Source organism: Ochotona princeps, chromosome 10 (genome assembly GCF_030435755.1).
Source record: "Ochotona princeps isolate mOchPri1 chromosome 10, mOchPri1.hap1, whole genome shotgun sequence".
NCBI lineage: Eukaryota > Metazoa > Chordata > Mammalia > Lagomorpha > Ochotonidae > Ochotona > Ochotona princeps.
Genome location: NC_080841.1, coordinates 42,149,251 through 42,172,764, shown reverse-complemented (window position 1 = coordinate 42,172,764; position 23,514 = coordinate 42,149,251). Strand labels below are relative to the sequence as shown.

At 40.1% G+C, this 23,514-nt stretch overlaps 1 protein-coding gene across 1 annotated transcript in view; it reads left to right on the top strand.

The window, feature by feature from the left end:
• The window catches only part of PCNX2 (pecanex 2), a 254,759-nt gene that overhangs the window by 55,973 nt on the left and 175,272 nt on the right, over positions 1 to 23,514 (top strand). Inside the window, exons 11-15 of the mRNA XM_058669358.1 lie at positions 2,232 to 2,385; positions 2,483 to 2,515; positions 11,511 to 11,682; positions 20,866 to 20,976; positions 21,944 to 22,035. Of these exons, the coding sequence (XP_058525341.1) occupies positions 2,232 to 2,385; positions 2,483 to 2,515; positions 11,511 to 11,682; positions 20,866 to 20,976; positions 21,944 to 22,035 (562 nt within the window). The remainder of the gene's footprint in view (positions 1 to 2,231; positions 2,386 to 2,482; positions 2,516 to 11,510; positions 11,683 to 20,865; positions 20,977 to 21,943; positions 22,036 to 23,514) is intronic.

The following is a 23,514-nucleotide window of genomic DNA, read 5'->3' as shown; positions in this document are numbered from 1 at the left end:
GTTTGGAGCATTGAAAAAATGCAGATTCTCAGACTGAAAACTCAAAGAACTCACTTCCTTAATTAGGAGTGCTAAATTCTAAAAAAATCTGTTGAAAAAAACAGAAATATCCACAATGTTTTAGATTTTAAACTGTGATAGCCAAGTTTTAATTTCCAAAGGCATAATAAATTCCCTTTGATATTCAGCGGGGGGCATGGGTGAAAGTAAAATTACCAAAATTTCAAGTTTTGAAAGAAAAAGTATGTACAGTGAAAACCAAACTGTAGGAGTTGGACACAGAAGGGAAGAAATCAACAAGCAAGTACCAAGCACTAAATTGTTGCTAAGGCCTCCCACTTCACTCTTGGCTTCAGGGTGTTCTGTTCTGAAAACACTTGCTTTCTGTCTGACTAGCAGCTTTGTGGTTCCTATAATCACTCTCTCTTCTGTTTGCTTTCAGTTCTCCATCAGTTCTGCTTAGATGTTTTTGGACTGGTGTGGTTTCTGTTTATTTTCTTATTCCTCCACGATCCTTTTCTACAAAGCACCAGGGTTTTTTTATGTTCATTTATCTACTTCATCCGGTCAGTATCTAACCTAAGCGGCTGCCCATCTGTAAAATCACTGCAACACTTTCTTCCTTCATTCAATAGATATGTACCCAAGCACTTACTCCAGTGTTCCACAGAAAATATTCACAACAGACAATTTTGACAAAGGACCGTTATGCAAAATACACAATGAACATTTTAAACTCAGCAAGAAGAAAATAAACAACCCGAAGTGGGCTTACGATTTAAATACCTACTTCAGCATGGAAAATACACAAGGCATTAATGAGCCTGTGGAGAGATGTCCATATCATCTGTCATTAGGGTGTTGCAAATCAAAACAACCATGCAATGCCACCACATGCTTACTGAAATGGGGAAAATCCAAAACAGCACCAAATGCTGGTGATGATTTGGAGCAATAGGAATACACGTGCTTTCAGTTCTCCATCAGTTCTGCTTAGTTCCTGTTTATTTTCTTATTTCTCCATTATCCTTTTCTACAAATCACCAAGATTTTTTATTAACCCCCAAGTGGCCTCAACGACCAGAGCTGAGCTGATCTAAAGCCAGGAGCTTCCTTCGGGTTTCCCACGTGGGTGCAGGGTCCCAAGGCTTTGGACCATCCTCTAATGCTTTCCCAAGCCACAAGCAGGAAGCTGGATGGGAAGTGGAACAACTGGGAAATGACCCGGTGCCAATATGGGATCCCAGCACATACAAGGCGAGGATTTAGCCACTAGGTTATTGTGCTGGGCCACAAAAAAAAAAAAAAAAAAAAAAAGTGATTTAATGGGGAGAACAAAATTGGTAGGGTAGGAAATATACTCTGAATTCTTGATAATGACCTAGCTTGGTTGCCAAACCCTTTGTTTCTTGACCTTGTCTGCACTGTGCCCCTTTAATCCATTTTAGGCACATTTTCTCTTAGCTCCACCTTATGTCTTGTGCTTCTAAGGTCATCATCCAGGTCACTATCCATCTCTCATATCCCAATGTCATTCTCTTAGTTGTACCTCACCCTCCTCTAGCATTTTGACCAGCATGTTGCTTGATCCTCAGTTGTTTTCATCCTACCGAGGTTCCTCATTCAAGCCCTTCAGCCCCTTCCTGTCAACATCCTGAACCTCACCTGTCCCTTTGTGTACCCCCTGGATCAACCCATCTCTGCCCAACACAAGAGGAAGGCTGATGACCGTTCCAGCCAGGCCTGCTGACATGTTGAGGGCTACAAGTTCCTCTCAGTTCTCCAGCTGGAGTTCTCTCTGCTTTTGAAACTGAGCAGCGAAGTTGATTCCACAGAACATATCTGAAAGACGGTCTGCTTTAGCCAGGTGTGAATTAAACCCCATCCCCTTCCACTGACAGATCCAAGGAGGCTCTGAATCAGAAACGCATTGCATAGTTTAGAAGGAATTATTAACTATTTCTTGCCAGTAAACCCAGCTTAATGGTCAAAGAGATTCAATAGAATGATACTTTATTTGTTTCAATGATATAAATCTTAGATTAAAATGCAGATTTTGTTGATGTAACAAGAGATTAAGGAAAGAAAGATGGCCTTAAAAATCTCATAACCATCTACGAAGGTTTGTGTACATTCATTGTGATGCTGTTGCTGCAAGTCTTTTCATAATGGAGGCATTCTCTGTTTAGAAGGGAAAACATCCTTTGTTCTTACTAATGTATTTTGTACAGAACTGAAGATGTCAAGGAGAACGTGCTGGCAATTTTACTCATTGTCCTGGTCTCTCTTCTTGGGTTTCTGACCTTGAATCAAGGCTTTTGCAAAGATATGTGGGTGCTTCTCTTCTGCCTCGTCATGGCCAGCTGCCAGTACTCCCTGTTAAAGGCAAGATCATGTCTCATTGTTCTAAACATTATGTGTACTCACTAATGTATCATTGACTCTGAGATGATGACACAGACACTTCTGATTTTTCTTTTAGAGTGTTCAGCCTGATCCTGCCTCACCGATTCATGTAAGTTTCAAGTGCAGGCAAATAGCTTGTCTGATCTGCTTGTACTGAAGGCTGCGAGGAGAGGCCAACATCTATTCAAAAGGCAGCATTTCTACCTGTGTGTTTATCTACCATTTGGATTTATAAATGGAAGCGAGTACATGGTGGTCAGGTTCTGGGCAGTGGTGGGAGAAGGTCTGTGGTGCGAAATGTAAACAGTGTGGAGAGTTTTTGCTGTCTCACCGGATCTGTGTGGGGAAAGATGGGGCGATTTGATGGGGAAGACTGAAGCCCACATACAACCTGCCATTTTTCCTGATGCTTGCACTTTAATGCTTGTCCCTGGGCAAGATGCTGTATAATGAAGACTAATCAAAAGGCCTGTGGGTCTGACATAGTACATGTGATTAGAGCTGGGCCTGGCACAGAGACATTGCTCAGTAAATAGCTACTAATGGTAGTAATGCCAATTACTGTAAGCATGGGTTACTATTATTTACATGTATATATTTGGAGGTATGTTATAATTGTTGTGTTGTAGAATGTTCCATCTCACATACTAGTTTTTCTGGTGAGAACATTTAACGTCTACTATTTAGCAATTTTAAGGTATGCAGTATGTTATTATTCACTGTACTTGTCGTTATGGAATAAGAATCCAGGATACATTCCTTTTATCTAACTGAATCTTTTGTTATTTTGGTAATCTCTCCCCACTTCCTGTTTATCCCTAGTCAGCTGGTAATGTAATCACCATTTACTCCTGTGAGTTTTTCTTCCCATATTCTTCTTGAGAGCAGATATTTTTCTGTCTGTGTCTAACATATTTTATGTAGTGTAGCTTTGTCTGAGTTCATATTAATGGAGATGTTGGGATATCTGGTTTTAAGGCTAGATTATTTTCTCCCTCTCTGTGTACATACATAATGGGAATTTAAAAAAAATGTTGCGGAACTTGAAATTCAAAGACAATTTTCAGGTGAAACATTTGGAATCCTGCCTATGAGGGATTTTCAAAATGCTTGTTAAAATTGCATGTTATAAAAGAGCCATCCCTGGGTTTTTTTAATTCTACTTTTTTAGAAGTGTTTTGAAGTCCTTTCACAGACACATCACATTTTCTTTATCCATTCATCTATTAGTGAACAGTTAGATTGTTTCCATATCTTGACTATTGTAAGTAACACTTAGATGGACAGAGGGAGTGTCAATATCTCTTTGAGAAACTGTTTGCATTTCCTCTGGATGTATACCCAGAAGTGAAACTGCTGAATTGCTTGGTCATTCTCTATCTCTTATTTTTTTAAAGATTTAATTTATTTTTATTGGAAAAGCAGATTTACAGAAAGAAGGAGAGTGAATAAGATCTTGTGTCCACTGGTTCACTCCCTAAGTGGCCACAGTGGTGAGAACTGAGCTGATCAGAAGTCAGGAACCAGGAGATTCTTCTGGGTCTCCCATGTGGGAGCAGGGTCCTAAGGCTTTGGGCCATCTTCTACTGCTTTCCTAGGCCACAAGCAGGGAACTGAATGGGAAGTAGAGCAGGCGGTATATGAATCAGTGCCCATAGGGGATCTTGGTTCTTGCAAGACGAGGATTTAGCTATGCGCCATCACGCTGGGCCCAGTGTTGCTTTTTTAAAAAAAAAATTTCCTGAGAAGCACCCATTAACTGTTTCTCACAAGGGCTCTGTGGTTTATGTCCTCACCAGAATTGAGAGAGTGGTTCAAGTCCTTCAAGCCTTAATCAACATTTGCAGTCTTTATCTTTTTGATGAAGACAGTATGTGAGATTAAATTTCATTTTTCTGTTTTACCTCAGTTCCGATGTACTGCTCCCTTCTATCCATGTATGGCAGAGACCCCAAGTTTCCCACTGTACGTCTGTTGGTGTTCTGGCATTCCTAGGGGACCTTGGAGTGCAGGTGACTTCTTGTGGACCTGCAGCTCCTTTCCTTGGTCTGCCATGGCGTGCACAGCCGAGGGATAGGCACTCTGACCATGTGCTTTTGCACCAAGTTCATTGACATTTGACCTTACAGTAGTCCTCTCTCCTTGGTTATGACAAGCTCTCAGGGGTCACTGAAAACCCTTCTAATGAAAGAAAGCTTCATCTTCCCTGTATTGTGCTTAAAAAAATTAATATCTAGGAATTAGAACTGATTTGAAATCTGTCATGCCTCATGTTTAACTCATAGTAATTAAGGAAAGCTTATAATTGGATGATCACATGGCATTCATTGCTATCTTGTTAAATTCCTCTGTTCCCCATAATTGGTTTACGTATAATACCTTTCCTTTTATCCTTGTGTCTGAATGTCAGGATAAATAGAAGCAGCATAATTAGGGTATTAAGATGTATTGTTGTGATTATCATTAGAAATCTGGGTTAGGTGATGTGAGAGAAATGTGCAACTCTGAAGGTTTTGTACAAGTTCCACCGAGACGCTGCGGCACCATCCTCCCACTCCTGTAAACTCTTCTCAGAACCGCACCTCAGTGTCACTGGTTTTCAGGGTGATTCAGTGAGGGGTACTGTATTATATTAAACATTCCTGCATGCACTTTCAGAAAAAATGCAGAACATGCCAGGAAAGGGGGCATGGCAAGCACAGCTGCACCATCTCTGTGGATCTGTCATGTCGGTTACTGGGACCCCTGTGCCACTCTGCTGAATTGGAGTTATACTTAGTGTCTAGTTCCTGAAGGAATAGACCAAGTTGCTCTTTTATTTGAGTCGGAGTGCCAGAGGAAAATAGTGAAAAATGACTCATCTTACTGCAAGGGTAAGAACACACTCAGACATATATGTTTATTGCAGTTATTAATTCACTAGCACAGATTTCTAAGTAGATTTGACCCTGAATTTAAGAAGGTTTCTCTCTGGTAGTTCAAGAAGTAAGAAAAAGAAAAGAAAAAAAAAAGAAAAAAGAAATAGCCATCAAATATTTTATCTCACAGTCTTATGAACCATGCAAATGTTTAGAAAGCAAATTGGTTATTTCCATTTTACAGACAACAAGGCGTCAGAAAGGAGATGGCCAGCGACTGAATGGAAGTTTGAAAACCGCCTACTGCTGTCTCTAGGCTGGTTTTCATTCCCAAAGAGCAGTCAAATGAATCAAACTACTTTTAAAAACTCCACAACTTTGTGCATTGTGGGGAGGTGGTTGTTAATAAATCCAGCTAATCCTTGCCCTTGTGCTTATCTTCAGGAGCAGAGGTGGCAAATTGTGACAAATCATTTTGAAAAAATGTTTTTATAGCACTCCTGTGTTGCAGTTTTAAAATACAGAATTAATAATGACATGCTTAGAGCTCTGGTATAATACGGGCCCTGGCCTCATTTTAGAAATTTTAGATTTACTGAACAATTGGAAAGATAGGACAGATTTTTATATATTCTGTGTCCATTTCTCCTGTGTCATGTCTTTACTTTGGTCTTAATATGCTGTATTTTCACATTTCATGAAGCAATGCTGATATATTATTACTGACATCCATAATTTACTCTGATTTCGTGCTTTTTCCTGTTTGAGTTTCTAATCAAGGATGTCACGTACCATTCACCTGTCATTTCTCTAGGGCTTCTCTTGGCTGTGAAAATTTCTTAGATGTTTCCTAGGCCTGAAAAAATCAGCCTAATTATAAAAGAAAACAGGGCTGAGAACACTTAACAAAAATGGGGACGAGGATGGATACTGGAAAAAGAGTCTGTCTTATAGGAAAAACATGCTCGCACCCAGCTTCTCTGATTGCACCGGTACAACACAGATCCCCCGACACCTGAGCGGTGGTTTCTTTCACATACCAAGCATGGAATCATTTTTGAGGGGACACCCACTGCATAACCTCTGATTCAGTTTTCTCATTATTGACCTGTCTTGGGACTCAGTTCCCAAGATTGTATCCCCTCAAGTGCCGGTTGTAAGCCCCAAGTTATTTTACCCATGCTTCTGTTATAACCCAAGTTGAAGTTTCCAGAACCCCTTCTTGGGTTTGGTTAATTTGCTTGAGTGGCTTGTACAATTCGGGGAAACACACTGAGATGTATAAGGCAAAAGGTATAGGAGAAGAGGCAAATGGCTTCCACGCTGTCTGTGAGCTCCCCATCTTCCAGAGCCCTCCATATGTTTCAGTGTTTAAAATCTCTGTGAATCCTGGAATTTTGGATTTTAATGGAGTGTTAATCATATTGACGTAATTTGTTAGATCTCTGGCCTATCTCTCCTGTTCACAGGAGCTGGCGAGTGGGGTTTAATGTCCCAACCCTCTAATTCTGTCTTGGTCCTTTCGGTGATCAGTCCCTAGCCTGACCAGCTACTAGAGGCTACAAGCTGTCACTCAACTGATTAGCATACAGAAAGACACTATCACTTGGGAAACTCTAAGGATTTTAATAGTTTTATGCCAGGAAACAGGGACAAAGACCAAATCCATATATCATATCATTCTTGCCAAATAATAATAGTTTCAAGTGACCTTGACAGTTTTCAAGAGAGCTGGTCAGACATCCTGTAGAATGTCCCTCCATTGGGATTTGTTTGGTGCTTATCTGATAATTAGATAAGGGTAATGGATTATGTACTATCAGTACATACTATCAGTATAACTTATCACTGTTGATACTGACCTTGATCAACAGGGTAAGATAGTGTTTATCTGAGGAATGATTTTGAGTGACGTGAAGTAATCCTTGAAGCCTCAATTTGACAAATGAAAAGGTCAACTTACTTTTAGTTGGTCTTGATTAAAGGATTATATTTAATTGTGTATTCACTTTGTTCCAGTATTATTTATTTTTTTAAAGTTTTATTCATTTTATTACAGCCAGATATACACAGAGGAGGAGAGACAGAGAGGAAGATCTTCCGTCCATTGATTCACTCCCCAAGTGAGCCGCAACGGGCCGATGCATGCCGATCCGAAGCCGGGAACCTGGAACCTCTTCCGGGTCTCCCACGCGGGTGCAGTGTCCCAATGCATTGGGCCGTCCTCAACTGCTTTCCCAGGCCACAAGCAGGAAGCTGGATGGGAAGTGGAGCTGCCGGGATTAGAACCGGCGCCCATATGGGCTCCCGGGGCATTCAAGGCGAGGACTTTAGCCGCTAGGCCACGCTGCCGGGCCCGTTCCAGTATTATTTAAAGTAGTAGCCATTCCAAATTGTCTTCTTTTAATTGTCATATTCTAAATTTCTACCATTGAGTGCAGATTAAGTCACCACTCTTTCTGATGGTCTTTCTCTGCCTTCGAAGGAAATGATGATGTTGGAGAAAAATGTGAACTAATGAAGAGAGGAATGGTAGCACCTCAGACCACACTTAAGGAATCTGTTCATTTCATTACCTCTTGGCTAGAAAGTGCATCTACCCAATTCAGACTACAATAGTGTGGATTCTCTGACAGGCACAGAATAAGGCATAAAATACCTGCCATCTAGGGGTCATGGTTGGGTTCAACATTTTACAGTGAAGGGTGCCACTCCAACTTTCCTCCTTTTGTTTTGCATATAAGAGGAAATAAATCTATTCTTGTAAACATTCTAGATGACTGTCAAGGTGAGCTGCTAACTAAAGAGAAATCAATAGCTACCAAGAAGTGATATTTAAACTTACACCATTATAAGAAACTATAAAAATAGCAAACCCTGCTTATGACAGGGATGAGAGTTCAGTGTAGGTGAACATAACATTGCAGTTCCAGAACAGAGGGAAGTGAGAGCATGTTTAATTTTTCTACACCTGCAAGTAAGGAACCCCTTACTTCACGCATAGTCCTTGTAGGAAGAGGTGACACCTCGCCTATTACAGATGTTCTCCTCTCTCTGTACTTTGGCTTCCTGTGAGAGATATTCACATTCTGTGCTTACAGAGTGATGTTAGGAATAAACGATAATTAAGTTAGATGGTTCTGGAAGAAGCTTGTGCTAAATGCATGGCTACCTACACACCTCACAGTCTGGAGTCCAAATCCCTGCTCTTCCACTGATTTCTGTGGAGGCCTGGGATGATTCATTTTTATTCGTATAAAAATGAGAATAACAGCTTGTGCATCTCATGGTGCTCTGAGGATACACTTCCAACTGTGTAAGCAGTGAGAGCCTGGGTCACAGGAAAGGACAGATCCCAGTGAGCAGTGTTGCTATTGTTTCACGTCAGTCCTCAAAATTACAAGACATGTAGCTGAGATGGGAACACGTGCAGACACAATAGATGTGAGGTGGTTTATCTCTGCTCTGTGGAATGAAGCCTGGAGCTGGCACATAGGCAAAACTGAGACGAAATGAAGGCAGTTTGGCCAGCCTATGGTTCAGTCTGCTCCGAGGGGATTGAGATTCTCTCAGACAATCCATCTTTCTTTAAATACAGAGGGTTTTTTTCTCCTGCCCGCACAAGAATAAAATATTTGGAGCATTGGTCATGCCACTATCTCCCTAGAAGAATTATTAGGAATGTCTTGTTCCTTAGCCACATGCACTGCTGCACTTGGCAGGTGAACTCTTTGGAGGTTTTGCTAGGTTTTCTCACCTTATTCTTTGCCATCTGCAATTTCTTGTCATAGTGTGCTAGAAGGCTGAAAAACAGATGGGGGAATGACTGAGTCAAGCACATTTTATGAGATCATGATTCTGTTTCACCAGGAGTGAGTGGAATTTTTCTACTGAAAGTTTTAGAAATTTTAAAAAATTTAGACCTTGAACATTGTCATAATTGAGTCTCCTGTGAAAACAGAATCTGAGGAGCAGGAAAATTATATTACTAGATGTTCTTAGGAGTCAAGGCAGGAAAGTGTCTTGTGTACTATGTTAGCAATCTGCTGGGGCTGGTTTGGGGACCTAAAATAGGATGGGAAGAGAAAGGGAGAAAGAATGTGGTGATGATGGTAGGTCATTCTGAGGCTGCATTAAGTTTTGTTACATAAATTAGAGGTATGACAGAAGCATTCCCATTCCTAAGATTGTATAACTTAGAAGATCCAAAATATTATCCCAAGTTTATTCCAAGTCAAATACTTCCTATTCCTAGGTAATATATTTTAAATTTTTTATTAAGAGAAAACATCAGGATAAGAGGAAGGTAGTGATTTGATTGTATTTCCTACACCATGTCAGTTTGAGAAAAATGCCTTAATGCACACGTAGAATGTGTATTCTATACCTTTGCTATTCAACTGAATAGCAGATTTAGATTTAACTTGGGCTTGTATTTCATTTTTTTAATGAAAAGAAATATTTCCACATCCATTATGTTAGCTAGATTCAAATGGAAGTTTCATACAAGAATAATTGTTTTTCTTTTTTCTTGTGTGATTTACATATTTGCTTGACAGGTGGTGTTACTAGAGAGAGGAAGAGACAAAGCTTTTCCAATTACATTCTGTTTCCACAAACAGTTACGATGGCCCAGTTGGGCCAGGATGGGCCAGGCTGAAGCCAGAAGCCTGATATTCCACCCATGTCACCCATTTGATTAGCAGGGTCCCATATACTCAGCCATCTTCTGCTATTTTTCCAGCTACATTAGCAGGGAGCTGGATCATAAGTGTAGCAGCTGACTCTTGAGCAGGTACACATATTGGAATCCAGCATGACAGGTAGTGGCTTAACCCCCTGTGCCAAGCTAGTGTTTTTCAAAACTAACACTGGATATGGCATCAAACATAACCACCCTCAATGGAAAGCCCGTATTTCCCTTCCTAGAATAAAAGAAGTACAACATAAATTACATTTCTAAATATAGTATATTAAAGGAGTGGATTTAAAAATCCGCTTCTGCTATCATACACTTTAATCTTTATTTTTTGCACTCAAGATAGTTCGTGAATTGCAAAGAATGCTTTCCCTGTTCACCCTGCCCACTTCATTTTGGTTGTTTTTCTGTGTCTTATAAATTATGCTGAATCTCATGAATTTTCTGAATATTATGCATTGATTTGTGAGATGTAAATTATTTGTTTTTTTTCCTTGAAAGTCAGATTTGCACATTTTTCTTATTTTTCCTGTCATTTAAGGAAAAAGAATAAAAATTATTTCTACATCTCTTCACAATAACGTTTTGAGGGCTAAAATTATGACTGTAAAGTATTTGGTCTTCCTCAGAGGAAAGTGGTGTATATAAATGATATATACAGTAAGTTTAAAAAGTGGATTTTTCCATTGTGATGCACTAAACATTTTATGTAATTGCTGTGGGTATAACTTTGTACCTCTATTATGTTACTTTTTAAGTAACTAAGAAATTGAAGCCCATAACTTACGATTTTATTTCTTCTTAATACTGGAGCCCAAGTTAGACCTTGTAGAGCAAATAATACTTGAAATTAGTTTCACATTTGAAAGGAACAAGATGAATTGAAGTTTCTCTGTTAGGGAAAACATTGAATTAGATGCAGATTTTCTCCAAGGATGGTAATTACATTTTTTAAAAAGATTTATTTATTTTTATTGGAAAGTCAGATGTGCAGAGAGGAGGAGAGACAGAGAGGGGGAGCTTCCGTCCGATGATTCACTCCCCAAGTGAGCGCAAGGGCCGGTGCTGTGCGGATCCAAAGCCGGGAACCAGGAACCTTCTCCAGGTCTCCCACAAGGGTGCAGGGTCCCAAATCTTTGGGCCGTCCTCGACTGCTTTCCCAGGCCACAAGCAGGAAGCTGGATGGGAAGTGGAGCTGCCGGGATTAGAACCGGCGCCCATATGGGCTCCCGGGGCATTCAAGGCGAGGACTTTAGCCGCTAGGCCACGCCACCAGGCCCAGTAATTACATTTTTAGGTAAATCTTGTTAAGATGGAGAAGCAAAGCATTCTTTGTTATATTCTCACTCTGATTTGACAGAATAAGCATCAGGCTTTTTTTTTCTTTTTGTTTTCCTGGTATTTCGGGTGTATGGTGATGGTGGAGGAGGGAAAAGGATGTGTTATGCTGTAGAACTTGGTTAGTATGGCATAAAGTATTGACTATGAGGCATTTGTCATTTAACTAAAATGAAAAGTACTATTCAGAGGTTGTGTTTGTTTTCCAGGGACACAACCAAATCATAACATATAGCAGACCAATCTATTTTTGTGTGCTGTGTGGCCTTATTCTGCTTCTTGATACCGGGGCCCAAGCCAGGCACCCTCCAAGTTATGCTGTGTATGGCCTAAAGCTCTTCTCTCCAGTGTCCCTGCAATCAGCTAGAGACCACTTAATAGGTGAGTTAATTTGGGGGTTGTGGATAAAAATATAGGGGAGAGGGAATAACTCTTCCCTTTTGGTTCTGTATCACTACCTGAAGAAACCACCTTCTTTGCTTGTTGGATGAGGAGATGTACTTTTCCTTCCTGGCTTGCACATCTGCAGAAGACTGGGAACCCAAGTCTCCAAGTATCCAAAACTGGAAAAGATTTTGATGGCCATGATCAAGAGTTAATTATTTGAAAAATGGTCACTTTGCCACCTGCTGAGGATGGTCATACCACCGGAATGGCAACCATAGCCTATCCATGTGGCACAGATGCTCTGATAATGCATAGGTGGGCACTGTTGTTAATCCAGGTGCACAGTCCTGGATATTGCTGTCTTCCCAGCTTCCACTAGTACACTTTGGTTGCCGTTATTTCTTGGCAGTGTTTGATGTAAAATCTTCATTTGCATTAGTCACCTGCCTGTGGTCCTTGTGTGAGCCCTGTCTTTGGTCCCATATCATTGACTGTATGAATCTAGCTCTGCCACGTGAATAGTTGTGTGATTTTGAGCAAAATTCAACTGTAATATGGGCACAAAAATTTCTCCTACCTCAGAAATTGTGGCATGTTTTCAAAGAGTTACTGTAATTTATTGAAAGGTGACTGGCACAGAAGTAGTAATATTTGTCATTATCATGCAAAAAGCCTGTCTCTGTATTAAGCTGTGTCTCTGAGTGCTTGGCTGAAGATGTTCTGAGAATTCTTGCAATGACTTCAAGGAATGTACACACCTGATAACTTGTGAGTGCTGTATCTGCATTAACCAGTTGAATTTGTAAAGGGTAGCTTTCAAAGGAACTGTTCCTACACACCTCCTTCTTCCCAGCTGGACATCTTATGGCAAGAAGAGACTGCTAAAGGCTTATGTCCCCACATTGTACTTTTCTCAACCTCCATGACACCTCCCTGAATCTCTCCAGTGGAAGTGGGCAAGACACCCAGGTGTGATGTCAGTTTGCTCTCTGTTCTTGTAGATAGAAACTTTGGTTGACCCTATACCCTTTGGCTTCCTTCTGACTCGTTTTCTCTCCAGTCTTCTTCCTGCAGTGGTGGTAACCAATTATTCACTTGTTTCCTCACCAAACCCAGCTCAGGCCCACCCTCATATGTAGGCTCAACAATTGTCTTCCAACTACATCCTATGGGGAGTGGAGTAGCTTTTTAATATTAAAGGGTCCAACACCAGGTTTCAGAGACCTTTGAGTTCAGTTAGGAGATATGTTGGACAAAATAAATAGGGGTGGATCTCCCTGAGGATGCTTCACACCAATGCCTTCCTGCCAAAGGATATTTGTTTTTATTCTTATTCATGCTTTTCAAATCACTTTTTAATTTAAAGATTGATTTATTTTTATTGGAAAGTCAGATCTACAGAGAGAAGGAGTGACAGAAAGAAAGATCTTCTGTCCACTGGTTCATTCCCCAGATGGCTGCAATGGCACGTGGTGAGCCAATTTGAAGCCAGGAGCCATGAACTTCCCCTGGGTCTCCCATGCAGGTGCAGGGTTCCAAGGCTTTGGACTGCCCTTGATTGTTTTCCCAGGCCTCAAGCAGGGAGCTGGAGGAGAAGTGGGGCAGCCAGGACACGAACCAGCACTCATATGGGATCCCAGTGCGTGCCAGGCAAGGATTTTAGCCAGTAGGCTATTGTTCTGGGTCTTTCACTTCGCTTTTTATAACGTTTGAAGTTTTGTCAGTTGGAATACACATACAAACACATACACCAACAAGGGCTTTCAGTCATTTTTACATTTTTCATCCCTGTTTAGCTCCTTATCTGCTTCCTTAAATCAGCCATATTGGAGGCAGAGTGTGAAGAGACAAGGATGCCTAGCTATGACTGTTCTCTTTGGAGGACAGTTCTTTCCTGTGTTTTTGTTTGTTTGTTTTGGGATGGGGTGGGTAATAATTACAGAGAAAGGAAGAGGTAAAGAGAGTGAGGAAGTGTCTTCCTTTCACTGACTTACTCCTCAAATGGCCACAATAGCTAAGTCTGGGCCAGGTTAAAGCCAGGAGCCAAACTTCATCTGGATCTCTCACATGGGTTTAGGGGCCCAAGAACTTGGACCATCCTCTGATGCTTTCTAGGAGTATTAGCAGGGACCAAGATTGGAAGTAGAGCAGCTGGGACTTGGACTGGCACTGATATGAGATACTATAGGAGAAACTTAACTTGCTATGCCACATAGTGCCAGCTCCATCCTATGGTATTTTCACAGATAGTAGCTTTAAAGTTTGTAGCTAAAGGACACACAAAGATATGGGAATTTGAGGCAGAGAAGGTATAAAAGGGTTTTTCTGAGTGTGTCAGGAAATATTTGTTTATGTCAAAATATTATCTTCTCTGCACCTCATTCTGTCTTGTAAATTTTGTGATTTTTTCCCACACTGCAAGACTGAGTTGCCAGAATTCACGTGTGACAGTTCCCAGAGGTTTTTGTCCTGATCTGCAGCCCTAACTACCATGATCTTAACTTTGCTAGTTAATTATCATCCATTTTGCTAAGTTTGGTCCCAGCTTCTGATCTCCTACAACCGAAACCTTTCATAGAACTTACTGGGTTTCATGGAAAGCTGTTTACATTTGTGATGTTTGATTAATGTCTGTCTCCATTACTAACTCATCTGTTGATTCCTGGCAAGTCAGAGACCCTGTCTGTTCTCCCATGACTGAATCATCAACCCCTAGCCTGGTGTCTGGTATATATAAGCACTGAATAAACATGTATTGAGAGTATGAGCTAATGAACATAAGCATATACTTTAAGTACTAAGGAAACTAATACACAAAATGAACTTTCAGATCATTTCTCACCGAGACATCAGGGAAAGCTGAAGTCTGGGCTTGCTTACTTAAGTTCTAGTAGGGGCTTAGTAAGTACCCTTTGTAGACAGTCTGTAGAAAGAGATCCAGGGTGAAGAAATGCATGACATATTCCACTTACACATTGCTCTTTTTCTACATGGGTATCTCCCACATTCCTGTTTTTCTTTAATTTGCTACTCCCAAAAAGCTGATGCTGTTGAGTTGCTCCACTTTTCTTGACATGGCAAAATTATAGTGTCATTAAAATGTGAGATTCTGTTAAGGCTCAAAAAGTACAGCTTTAATGTACTTAATAAGAGCCTTAGAATTCTAAAAAAAAAAAAAAAGAATAAGAATGAGTTACACCATGTAACTATTTTTCGTTAAGTCAGTCCCATTAGAGAGTAGAGAGGGATTGGGGAATATGCCTCTCTTCTCTTTTTTCATTGGGATTCCCTTTCCCTCATTAAAGCTTTTCTCTAATCTGTATTTCTGTCAACAATGACAAGTAAAAATGGTGATAAATAATCCAGCAAGTCCCCTTAATGACTTCCAGGATAAAGATAAATAGAGAAATAGAACAATAAAAATCCCCACGGAGTGAATGTGCTCAACATAAGAATTTATACGGAGCAGAAAACGATGGTGAAACACATGTAAAACAAATGGCGAGGAAGGAAATCTTCTGTTACTTGTTGACGTTTATGGGGAGAAACAAGGCCAGTTCAAAGTCATTTCTTAGTGGACCTCCTTCACCCTCTGCTCCCTCAATCATTGAGGGAGCTAACAAAGATATGTCTGTGGTCTTTGTTGCTCTGCAGGAGCAGCAAGGAAAAAAGAAGAAAATGCAGAGGAAATGAAAATTATTAGGAGGAAAAGAAGTAGATTAGTTTCCTAAGACCTCTGTGTGAAAGTACCACAAAAGCTTAGAACAACAGAAGCTTATTGTCTCATAACCCTGGAGGTTGGAAGTCTGAAATGAAAGTATTGGCAGCTCCAGGCTCTCTGAAGACTCTGAGGAAGGACCTGTCTCCAGTAGGTGCCTCTGCTTCTAGTGCCTGCCCAGCATCTTCCCTCTTTGTGTGTCTGTGAATGCAAATTTCCTCCTTACTTTAGCAGACCAGTACTATTAGATTCTATTTCTAAAAGGTTACATATACAAGTATTGGGGATTTGGACTTCAATAGTTTAACCCATAACAAGGAACATTTTTAAAAAAGGGGAAGAGAGAAGCAAGAACTAGGTACATGTGACATTGTTTATCATCTTGAGGCTGAAGGTAAACTGTGCTTCCTCTTCCTGTGTTAAGTAGACTTGGTCCTCTTGTACTAGTACCAGCGAACATGAAGTTTTCCCTACAAGTGATGCCTTTTGTGCAATATTTTTGTTATCTATGATGCCACTTCCAGTTTCTTCTCAGTACTGTCAACTTGCAAGAGTGGAAAAAGGTGGTAGGAAAGAGGAATGAGGAAGGAATGAGAACAGTCTGACACTTGCAGGGTATATCACCTGCCTTGTTCTGCCTTCCTGGATAAGAGGGTTTGTGTGTCCAAGGCAGTGCTAAGAGATGGAGCAGGTGAATGTTGGGCAGATGGAAAAACTAACTCCTTGTTATAAAGAATACCTGAAAAAGTGCTAGAAAATATAGAATAAAAAAACAGATTTATTTTGGTACAAACCCATTTGTAAATCCATGCTTTGTGTTGTATGACTTTTCCATCAAGTTTTTAAAGAGCCCCTTCTTGTGATATAAGGAGAGACATGAAGAGAATATCTACCTGACAATAGGATGCTGGACTCTCTGCAGTTGCCCATACTTACAAGGTCAGGATAAATTTAAATAGCAGAATGATGGACTTATGACTGTTTATGAAGGATTATACCAATAACATAGGGGAATTTAGTGGAGAAGGAGGGATTTGAGGAGGGAGAGCAGGGAAATCCCAGAGCCTATGGAACTATATCATAAAATAATAAAATAAATAAAACAGACAAGAAGAGAATGTCAGATAATAGAACAAGAGAAGGAGGAAAAATTACACTGAATCAGCAGAGACACATGTTCATACAGAAGCATTGTGAGTGATTGTATATAAGTTCTTTTTAAAAATGTATTCATAATGGCACTTTATACATTCTTGTCATTGTAAGGAGAGATTCTTAATTTTCCTTTTGAAGGATAAGCTGAAAGTACTCTTTAATCAACATTTATTTCCTGTGGTTGGTCAGAGACTGCTGACCTCTTACACTGCTGACCTCTGGAATGAAATTTTTATTGCTATCATTTGAGTAATTTCAGCAAAAAGCTGTGAGTGTGACTGGTTTTGTAATTATCCCCTGGATGAGAAAACTGCAATTCTTAGCACTCTCTGTGAAAAACAACAAGTAGCCAAGCTAAGAAGTGTAGAAACCATAGCAGCAACCTCAGGCCTAGAGAGACTGGTTAATGCCACAAAGGATGCCCAATCTGGGTAAGAGGCATTTGGCTGGATTCCAGCTCGGTGCAGGAAGATTGTTCAGTCTTTTGCATCAGAGAGATGTAGTGGGTTGCCTAGGGAAGCAAGGAGATCCTTGACTGCAAAAGGCTTTAGGAGAGACGTGTGCCATCAATTGCTACTGGGGTCCGTGCCCTGGGTGACTTCTTTTCCAAATGGCCTCTGTAGTCCTTTCAGAACCTAGAATTGTCTGCCTCATTTTCATCCATAAGTCTGCCTACACAGGCATGCCTACCATATGCACCTTCAGTAATGTAACCCTTGGAAATAAGCTGTGGTTTCACAACCAGTAGCTGACTGGTTCCTGCTCTTCTCTGAACATTCACATGTCATATTACTGTGCCTTGTCTAGGAGTTTGTTCTCTGTTCTCATTAATCCAAATGAAGACAATTAGTTCATGCATAGAGTGGTCTGTTGGAAACAGCTAACACACATGGCACTTCACATCATTCACATTTAACAAAAGAAAAGGGTTTATGTTATAACATTTTTATATGGGTTATTTTATAAATAGTGGAATTGACCAGAAATTTCTGCATTTATAGTTATGATTAGGGACATCCACAGTAAGGAATAGGTAAGAGAAAATTACAGATCTACTCAGCAATATGCTAATAAAAATGCTTGCTCAAAGGAAAAATTATAAATAGTCACAGGGGCTCTTTATTTTTTCCCTTTTGGAAAAACAATAATCTCATCCGTGTCAAGGACAGTTTTCCACCTCTGGGACTTTTAAAGGCTGGTGCTTTCTTCCTCTGTTATATTCTAGAGAAGACCTGGTTCTGGCTGTACCTCCTGTTCACTGCTGCTCTTCCTGTGTTGTTGCATTAAGTTATAATGCTGTACCCACAACCAGAACGTCTTCCATGCTGACCTTCTAGTGCTTTTTTTTTTTTTTATCATTTTATTTTCCTCATGTCATTATTCATTGTCTTCCAGTTCTTTTCACTTCATTAGTTTTGGTTTCATTGGCTAATGTACTGCGTATAAAGAATACCTCTTTATGCATGCTTTGCTAAATAGCTTACCATGTTTGGATGCCTTTAATGTCACTCCACACCCAGAATTTCCCCTGTACTTCTTCATTACCACTGTGGTTTGTCACACACCGCCACCACTTTGGAAGTAAGACTAATGAAATCTCAAGGCAGGCTACCTCTGCCTAGGCCCTGGAATTGAATGGAATAGGTGGCATGTGGTCTTCTTGGCTGAGATTTCAACTCCAATGTTAAGAGAAGGAATAAAACATAGAAAATGGATTTTGGATGTTTGTAATTATATATTCTACAATTAAATGTTATTCCTATCTTTCCTTTCATACTTCTGAATTTCTTTAATAAAACAGTATTTGTATCATGTTACCTACTCTGATTGAGGAAAGTCTGCTTTCAGGTGCTTTAGACAGTTACAATCTTGCCATGAAAGCCACGTAACAAAAATAACATGTGAATCAAAATATAATTTCACCCTAAAGCAAAGATTCCTTAGTCATAACCATGTTTATTATATAACATTTTACCTTTCGAAGTGTTTGAATAGTTTCTTAGTGCGTGTTGAAGGAGTAATTGTCCTGTTCCTACTTTTATTTTTTAAAAATATTTTTTTTAAAAAAATTATTTATTTATTTATTTATGCTGGAAATGCAGATTTACAGAAAGAGGAGAAACAGAAAAGAAGATCTGTCTACTGGTTCACTCCCCAAGTGGCCACAATGGCCAAAGCTGAGCCAATGAGGAGCCAGGAGCTTCTTCTGGGTCTCCCATGTGGATGCTGGATCCCAAGGTTCTGGGCCACTCCCCACTGCTTTCCCAGGCTATAAGCAGGGAGTTGGATGGGAGGTGGAGCAATTGGGACATGAACTGTCTCCCACATGGGCCCCTGGCACATGAAAGGCAAGGATTTAGCCACTGAGCAATTGTGCCAGGCCCTCGTTCTTACTTTCAACTGCTATATGAAAAGAGAAAGGCAACTATAAATCCTTTCATTCTTGCCATTTCTCTGTGGAAAAATTGCACTTCCTACATTTCAAAATAGCAAAAACACTTTGCTTTATCATCCATACTGTATTTTTCTCTGTGATTATCTAGTTTTACAATAGAGTTCCAATACCTAGACATTGGATTTCAAATAAGATTTCCTTCATTTGTTGAAGATTTACAATCAGTATGAAACTTCAGTGATATCATAATCTGATTCAGAAAGGAGCACAATGGTTCTAAAAAATTTCCATGGGTATTTCTGTTTTTCAATGAAACTCAGCTCAAATAGAATTAAGCAAGTTAGAGTGGTAGGGTAATCACTGTACAATGTCTTTCTTCTGTACCTTTCAGCAAATTTCTTCTGCAAAACATTGACATAGAGCCTACCAGTCTTTTAACTGGTTGCACAATTGCAATGTTGGGATGGGAAGTAGCACAACTTTCCTTTTCCCAGCTAGAGCATGTCTACCCATTGTGCTCTAGTGACTTGATTAATCACCAATCTCCTTACTCCTCTGCGGGAGTCTTGAACTCTTGTTTTGTTCCAGTTCTTCAGTGGGTGCTTGGAATGCAGGAGATGCTCAGCCTCTCAAACACTTGAGATTATAGGAGCACAAGGCAAGAAGCTGTCTGGGCTCCAATTTTTGCTTCCCTCTCTCATGCAAGATAAGATCTCACCTTAACTACTGCTGTTTTGTGTGTTCTTTTACTTTTTAAATACTTATTTATTTATTTATTTATTTATTTTTGCATTTTCTTTTTTTTTTTAATTTTTTTTTTATTGTATTGTTGACAATCTTTACATAGTTAATTACAGTTAAAGGAAAAAGAAAAAAAGAAAAAAGGAAAAAAAAGGTTCAGGGGGATAGGAAAGTGGGCGATGCCATTATGTCCATATTGTTTCCATCCTGCATCTGAGGTAAAGGGGGACATTGAGGGAGAAGCCCCACCCGGTTTCCCGCCCACCCCAAGTCCCGGATGTGGGGCATGCTCCGAGATATGTGCCCAAGTGGTGTTAATAGTTCTCTAGTTATGAATCGCTGCCCGTTTCGCTCGATGAGGTCGTCCACTGATTGATATGGTCCATCATAAAGTCTCCGTTTGCCCCATAATTTGCTGCCAACATATAGCTGAGATGAATGACTGTCCCGTTCTGTCTTCTGTCTTTTCTTGGTTAGAGTTCTGAGTCCAGCAATACTTATTTATTTTTATTTTAAAGTTAGATATACAGAGAGGAGGAGAGACAGAGAGGAAATCATCTGTTTGGTGATTCACTTCGTAGTTGGCTGCAATGGCCAAAGCTGTGCCAATCCAAAGCTAGGAGCTAGGAGCCAGGAACCAGGAGCCTCTTCTCGATCTCCCACATGGATGCAGGGTCCCAAAGCTTTGGGCTGTCCTTGACTGCTTTCCCAGGCCACAAGCAGGGAGCTGGATGGAAAGCAGGACTACGTGGATTAGAACTGACGCCCATATGGGATCCCGGTGCAGGCAAGACAAGGACTTTAGAAACGAGGCTATCGTGCTGGGTCTTGTTTTGTGTGTTCTTATAGTTTTTTCCCCATTCTTCTTTCTACCATCTTCATATCCTCCAAAGTACAAATCTGCCATTTCAGACTAAAGATTTGTCTCTTCTCTCTTTCTTCATCCCTGAGGTCTTTGTCAGTCCTAGGGCTATTGCATTTGTTTCCTGGGGTCATATTCTTCAGTGTCAGCTCCTTGTTACTTCCACAAGCACAATTCCACCTCCTGGTAGGAAGAACCTGACTCTGATTTTAGTTTTCCTGAGTGGATTGGGGAGGCAGTGTTGCAGTAGAAACCTTGGTGCCAGCTGCCTCATGCTAATGGTTCATTTTGTTTGTTCATTTTCAGTGTTTTTATATTGCTTCCCGGCAATTTCCCTTCTTGGGCTCTTCCCGCAAATCAATACTTTCTGCACTTACCTTTTGGAGCAAATTGACATGCTGTTTTTTGGAGGCTCTGGTAAGTTGTTTACTTTCTACTCTTATTAAGGCGTGTAAAGTTCAGATAAGGGCTAGGTAGTGTTGGGCAAGGAATGGCATGATAATTGCTAGGTATTCTTGATCCTGAGCTGTTGAGCTTCTTCATTTGAGTTGTTCAAGGTGATGGTGGGCCGTCCAGACTCATTTAGCCAAATGCAGTTTATCTCTATGGATTGGTTGAATAAATTCACAAGCAAAGGAATATTTAATTTAGAAGATTGTAATCGTCTGCAGTTTGGAATGTGTTTGGGACCTCCAAACTACAAGTTAGAAAAATAGTCTGGATGTGTAAATGTGTGGGTGAGTGAAGGTAAGTGTGTGTGTGTTTGTTTTCTGTTTCAGCCCCAGTAGTGGATCAGTGCTAGCCTCAAGAGTATGACATTGTATGTGTACCTGTAGAAAGGCAACCTGTATCTCCAAAGGTGTGCTTTAGATTTGGACCAAGATAGATTAAAAAAAGATCTCACTGCCCATCAACATAGAGACAGTGCTTAATTTTTCAACCTGTTTTTTTTTCTTTAAATTGAAGCAAATACATTGACCTTCTGTGACTCTGTAAGGATTCAGTGTGCTTGTTTGTTCTCTCTCCTTCCCTTTGCTCCTTTCCCTGTCTTCTGTTGAAATTGCTGCTTTGCTTGTCCAGCAGCTGACAGCTTTCACACCTTAAGGTTCCCTGTCTCTGCACTGACACACTCACACAGTCTTCTATGAATGGGCTGGAGTGCATTCTAAATGCGTTCCTCTTGAATTTTTTTTTGACACATGTTTAGTCTTTTTCTTGCCCTCCTGCTCATCTGGTGCTTTCTGATGGATCCCAGAGGTTGATCCCTTGCTCCTCTGGCAAGTCTATGTCGTTGAAAGCTACAACCTTCTCTTCACATTTTCACAATATTATTGATTTTGAGAGCGGTCAGTCTAAACAAAGACCCTTGATGTTTGTATTGCAGCCGTTTCTGGGATAATGTCAGCTGTTTACTGTGTAACCCGGAGCATCTCAGCAGCTGCCTTACTCCACGCCTTCTGCTTCAGTGCCGTGAAGGTATGTGTGGGGTCTGTGGTCTGCCTTCTTCCCACATTTGTTCCATCAACTTGGCTTTTTAATTAAACAAAGGTTTACTCTGATTGCAACTTATATGGAATCTGAGCAGATTGTGGGGTAACAGGCTTTGGTTGTGGAAGACAGGCCAAGAAGCTTTGCTCTGGTGCAGTGCTCTGCCTGTCCACTCCCCACTGCTCTGCCCCTGGCACTTTGTCTTTCTGCCATAGTCAAGGAAAAATCTAGAAAGCAGATGGACTGCAAACTGATCCAAATGAAGAAAGCAGAAACCTAGGCTGGCAACAAGAGAAGCCTAAGCTGATGGGAAAAAATATAGTCATTGACTTTAGCAAAACAGAGTACCAGAAAAGACGTGTAACTATTCTGCATGCATGACTGTGCTGTGAGACATGTTTATATGCTTAAGATGGTTGGAATAATCATCATGTTAACTCCATAATATAAGATGAAAAAGAATGAAGTGTGGTAGGAGAAGGTCTGACTTCTCTCTACCATCCTAGAGAACCAGCAAGTAATCTATGAAATCCAGAGATGACAAAGCAAGCATGTTATTCAGATATATGGAGATGAACAGATGAAGATGAAACAGGTTATAGTCATCACTTTTTGATAGATGTCTTCCATTAGCAAGAAAATAGTATTACACATATTTTTGAATGATATGGGCACCCTTCCTTTAACATTTTAAACTATATATACATCTGTCAATGAAAATATAAATTAAAAGAATAAACAAAAGTGTACATGTTTCAAAGTGATTTTAATATGTGCCATATTAACAATTCCCATATTAAGTACATAACATCTAAATATTGTCACATGAATCAATGCCAGATTTCCCTTTATGGAAGTAGTAAAATTCAGACAATTCATCTTTACAGTGCATGGTTAATTCTCTTTTCACTTCTTTGAACTCCTCTATATAGTTATTTTCTTCCGGGGCGGGCGGCGGGGAATGGAACAGTAAGTGGAAGGTTGGGGAAGCAGGTTCTTTTAAAAAGTACATAAGTGTCCATGTTTGAATCACCATGTAGACTAGTGATTATATAAGTAGTCAGTGTTTTACTTCTTTCTCTGGATGTGCATACATTCCTTTATTCAATCCTAACAACTCAGATATTTCATTCAGGCACAAGTATTTCAGTGAGTATTTTCTGAGTACTTGTGTTTCTGAGAATGTCTTTCAACAGTTTTTGATAAGATGGCTGCCTGTAAAATTTTGGGGTTATAAGCTATTTGTTGCAGGAATCTGAATGCATTGCTTTGCTGTATTCCAGTATTTAATTTTCATTCATTCATTCAATTTTTAAAATTCATAATTGACATAGTAATTTTTGCATATCTATGAGCTAGAGTGTGACATTTCAGTACATTGTGCAGTAATCAGATACAAGTGGTTGGTATATCTATCACGTCAAACAATTGTCATTTCTATGTACTGGAAAAATTCAAAACTCTGCT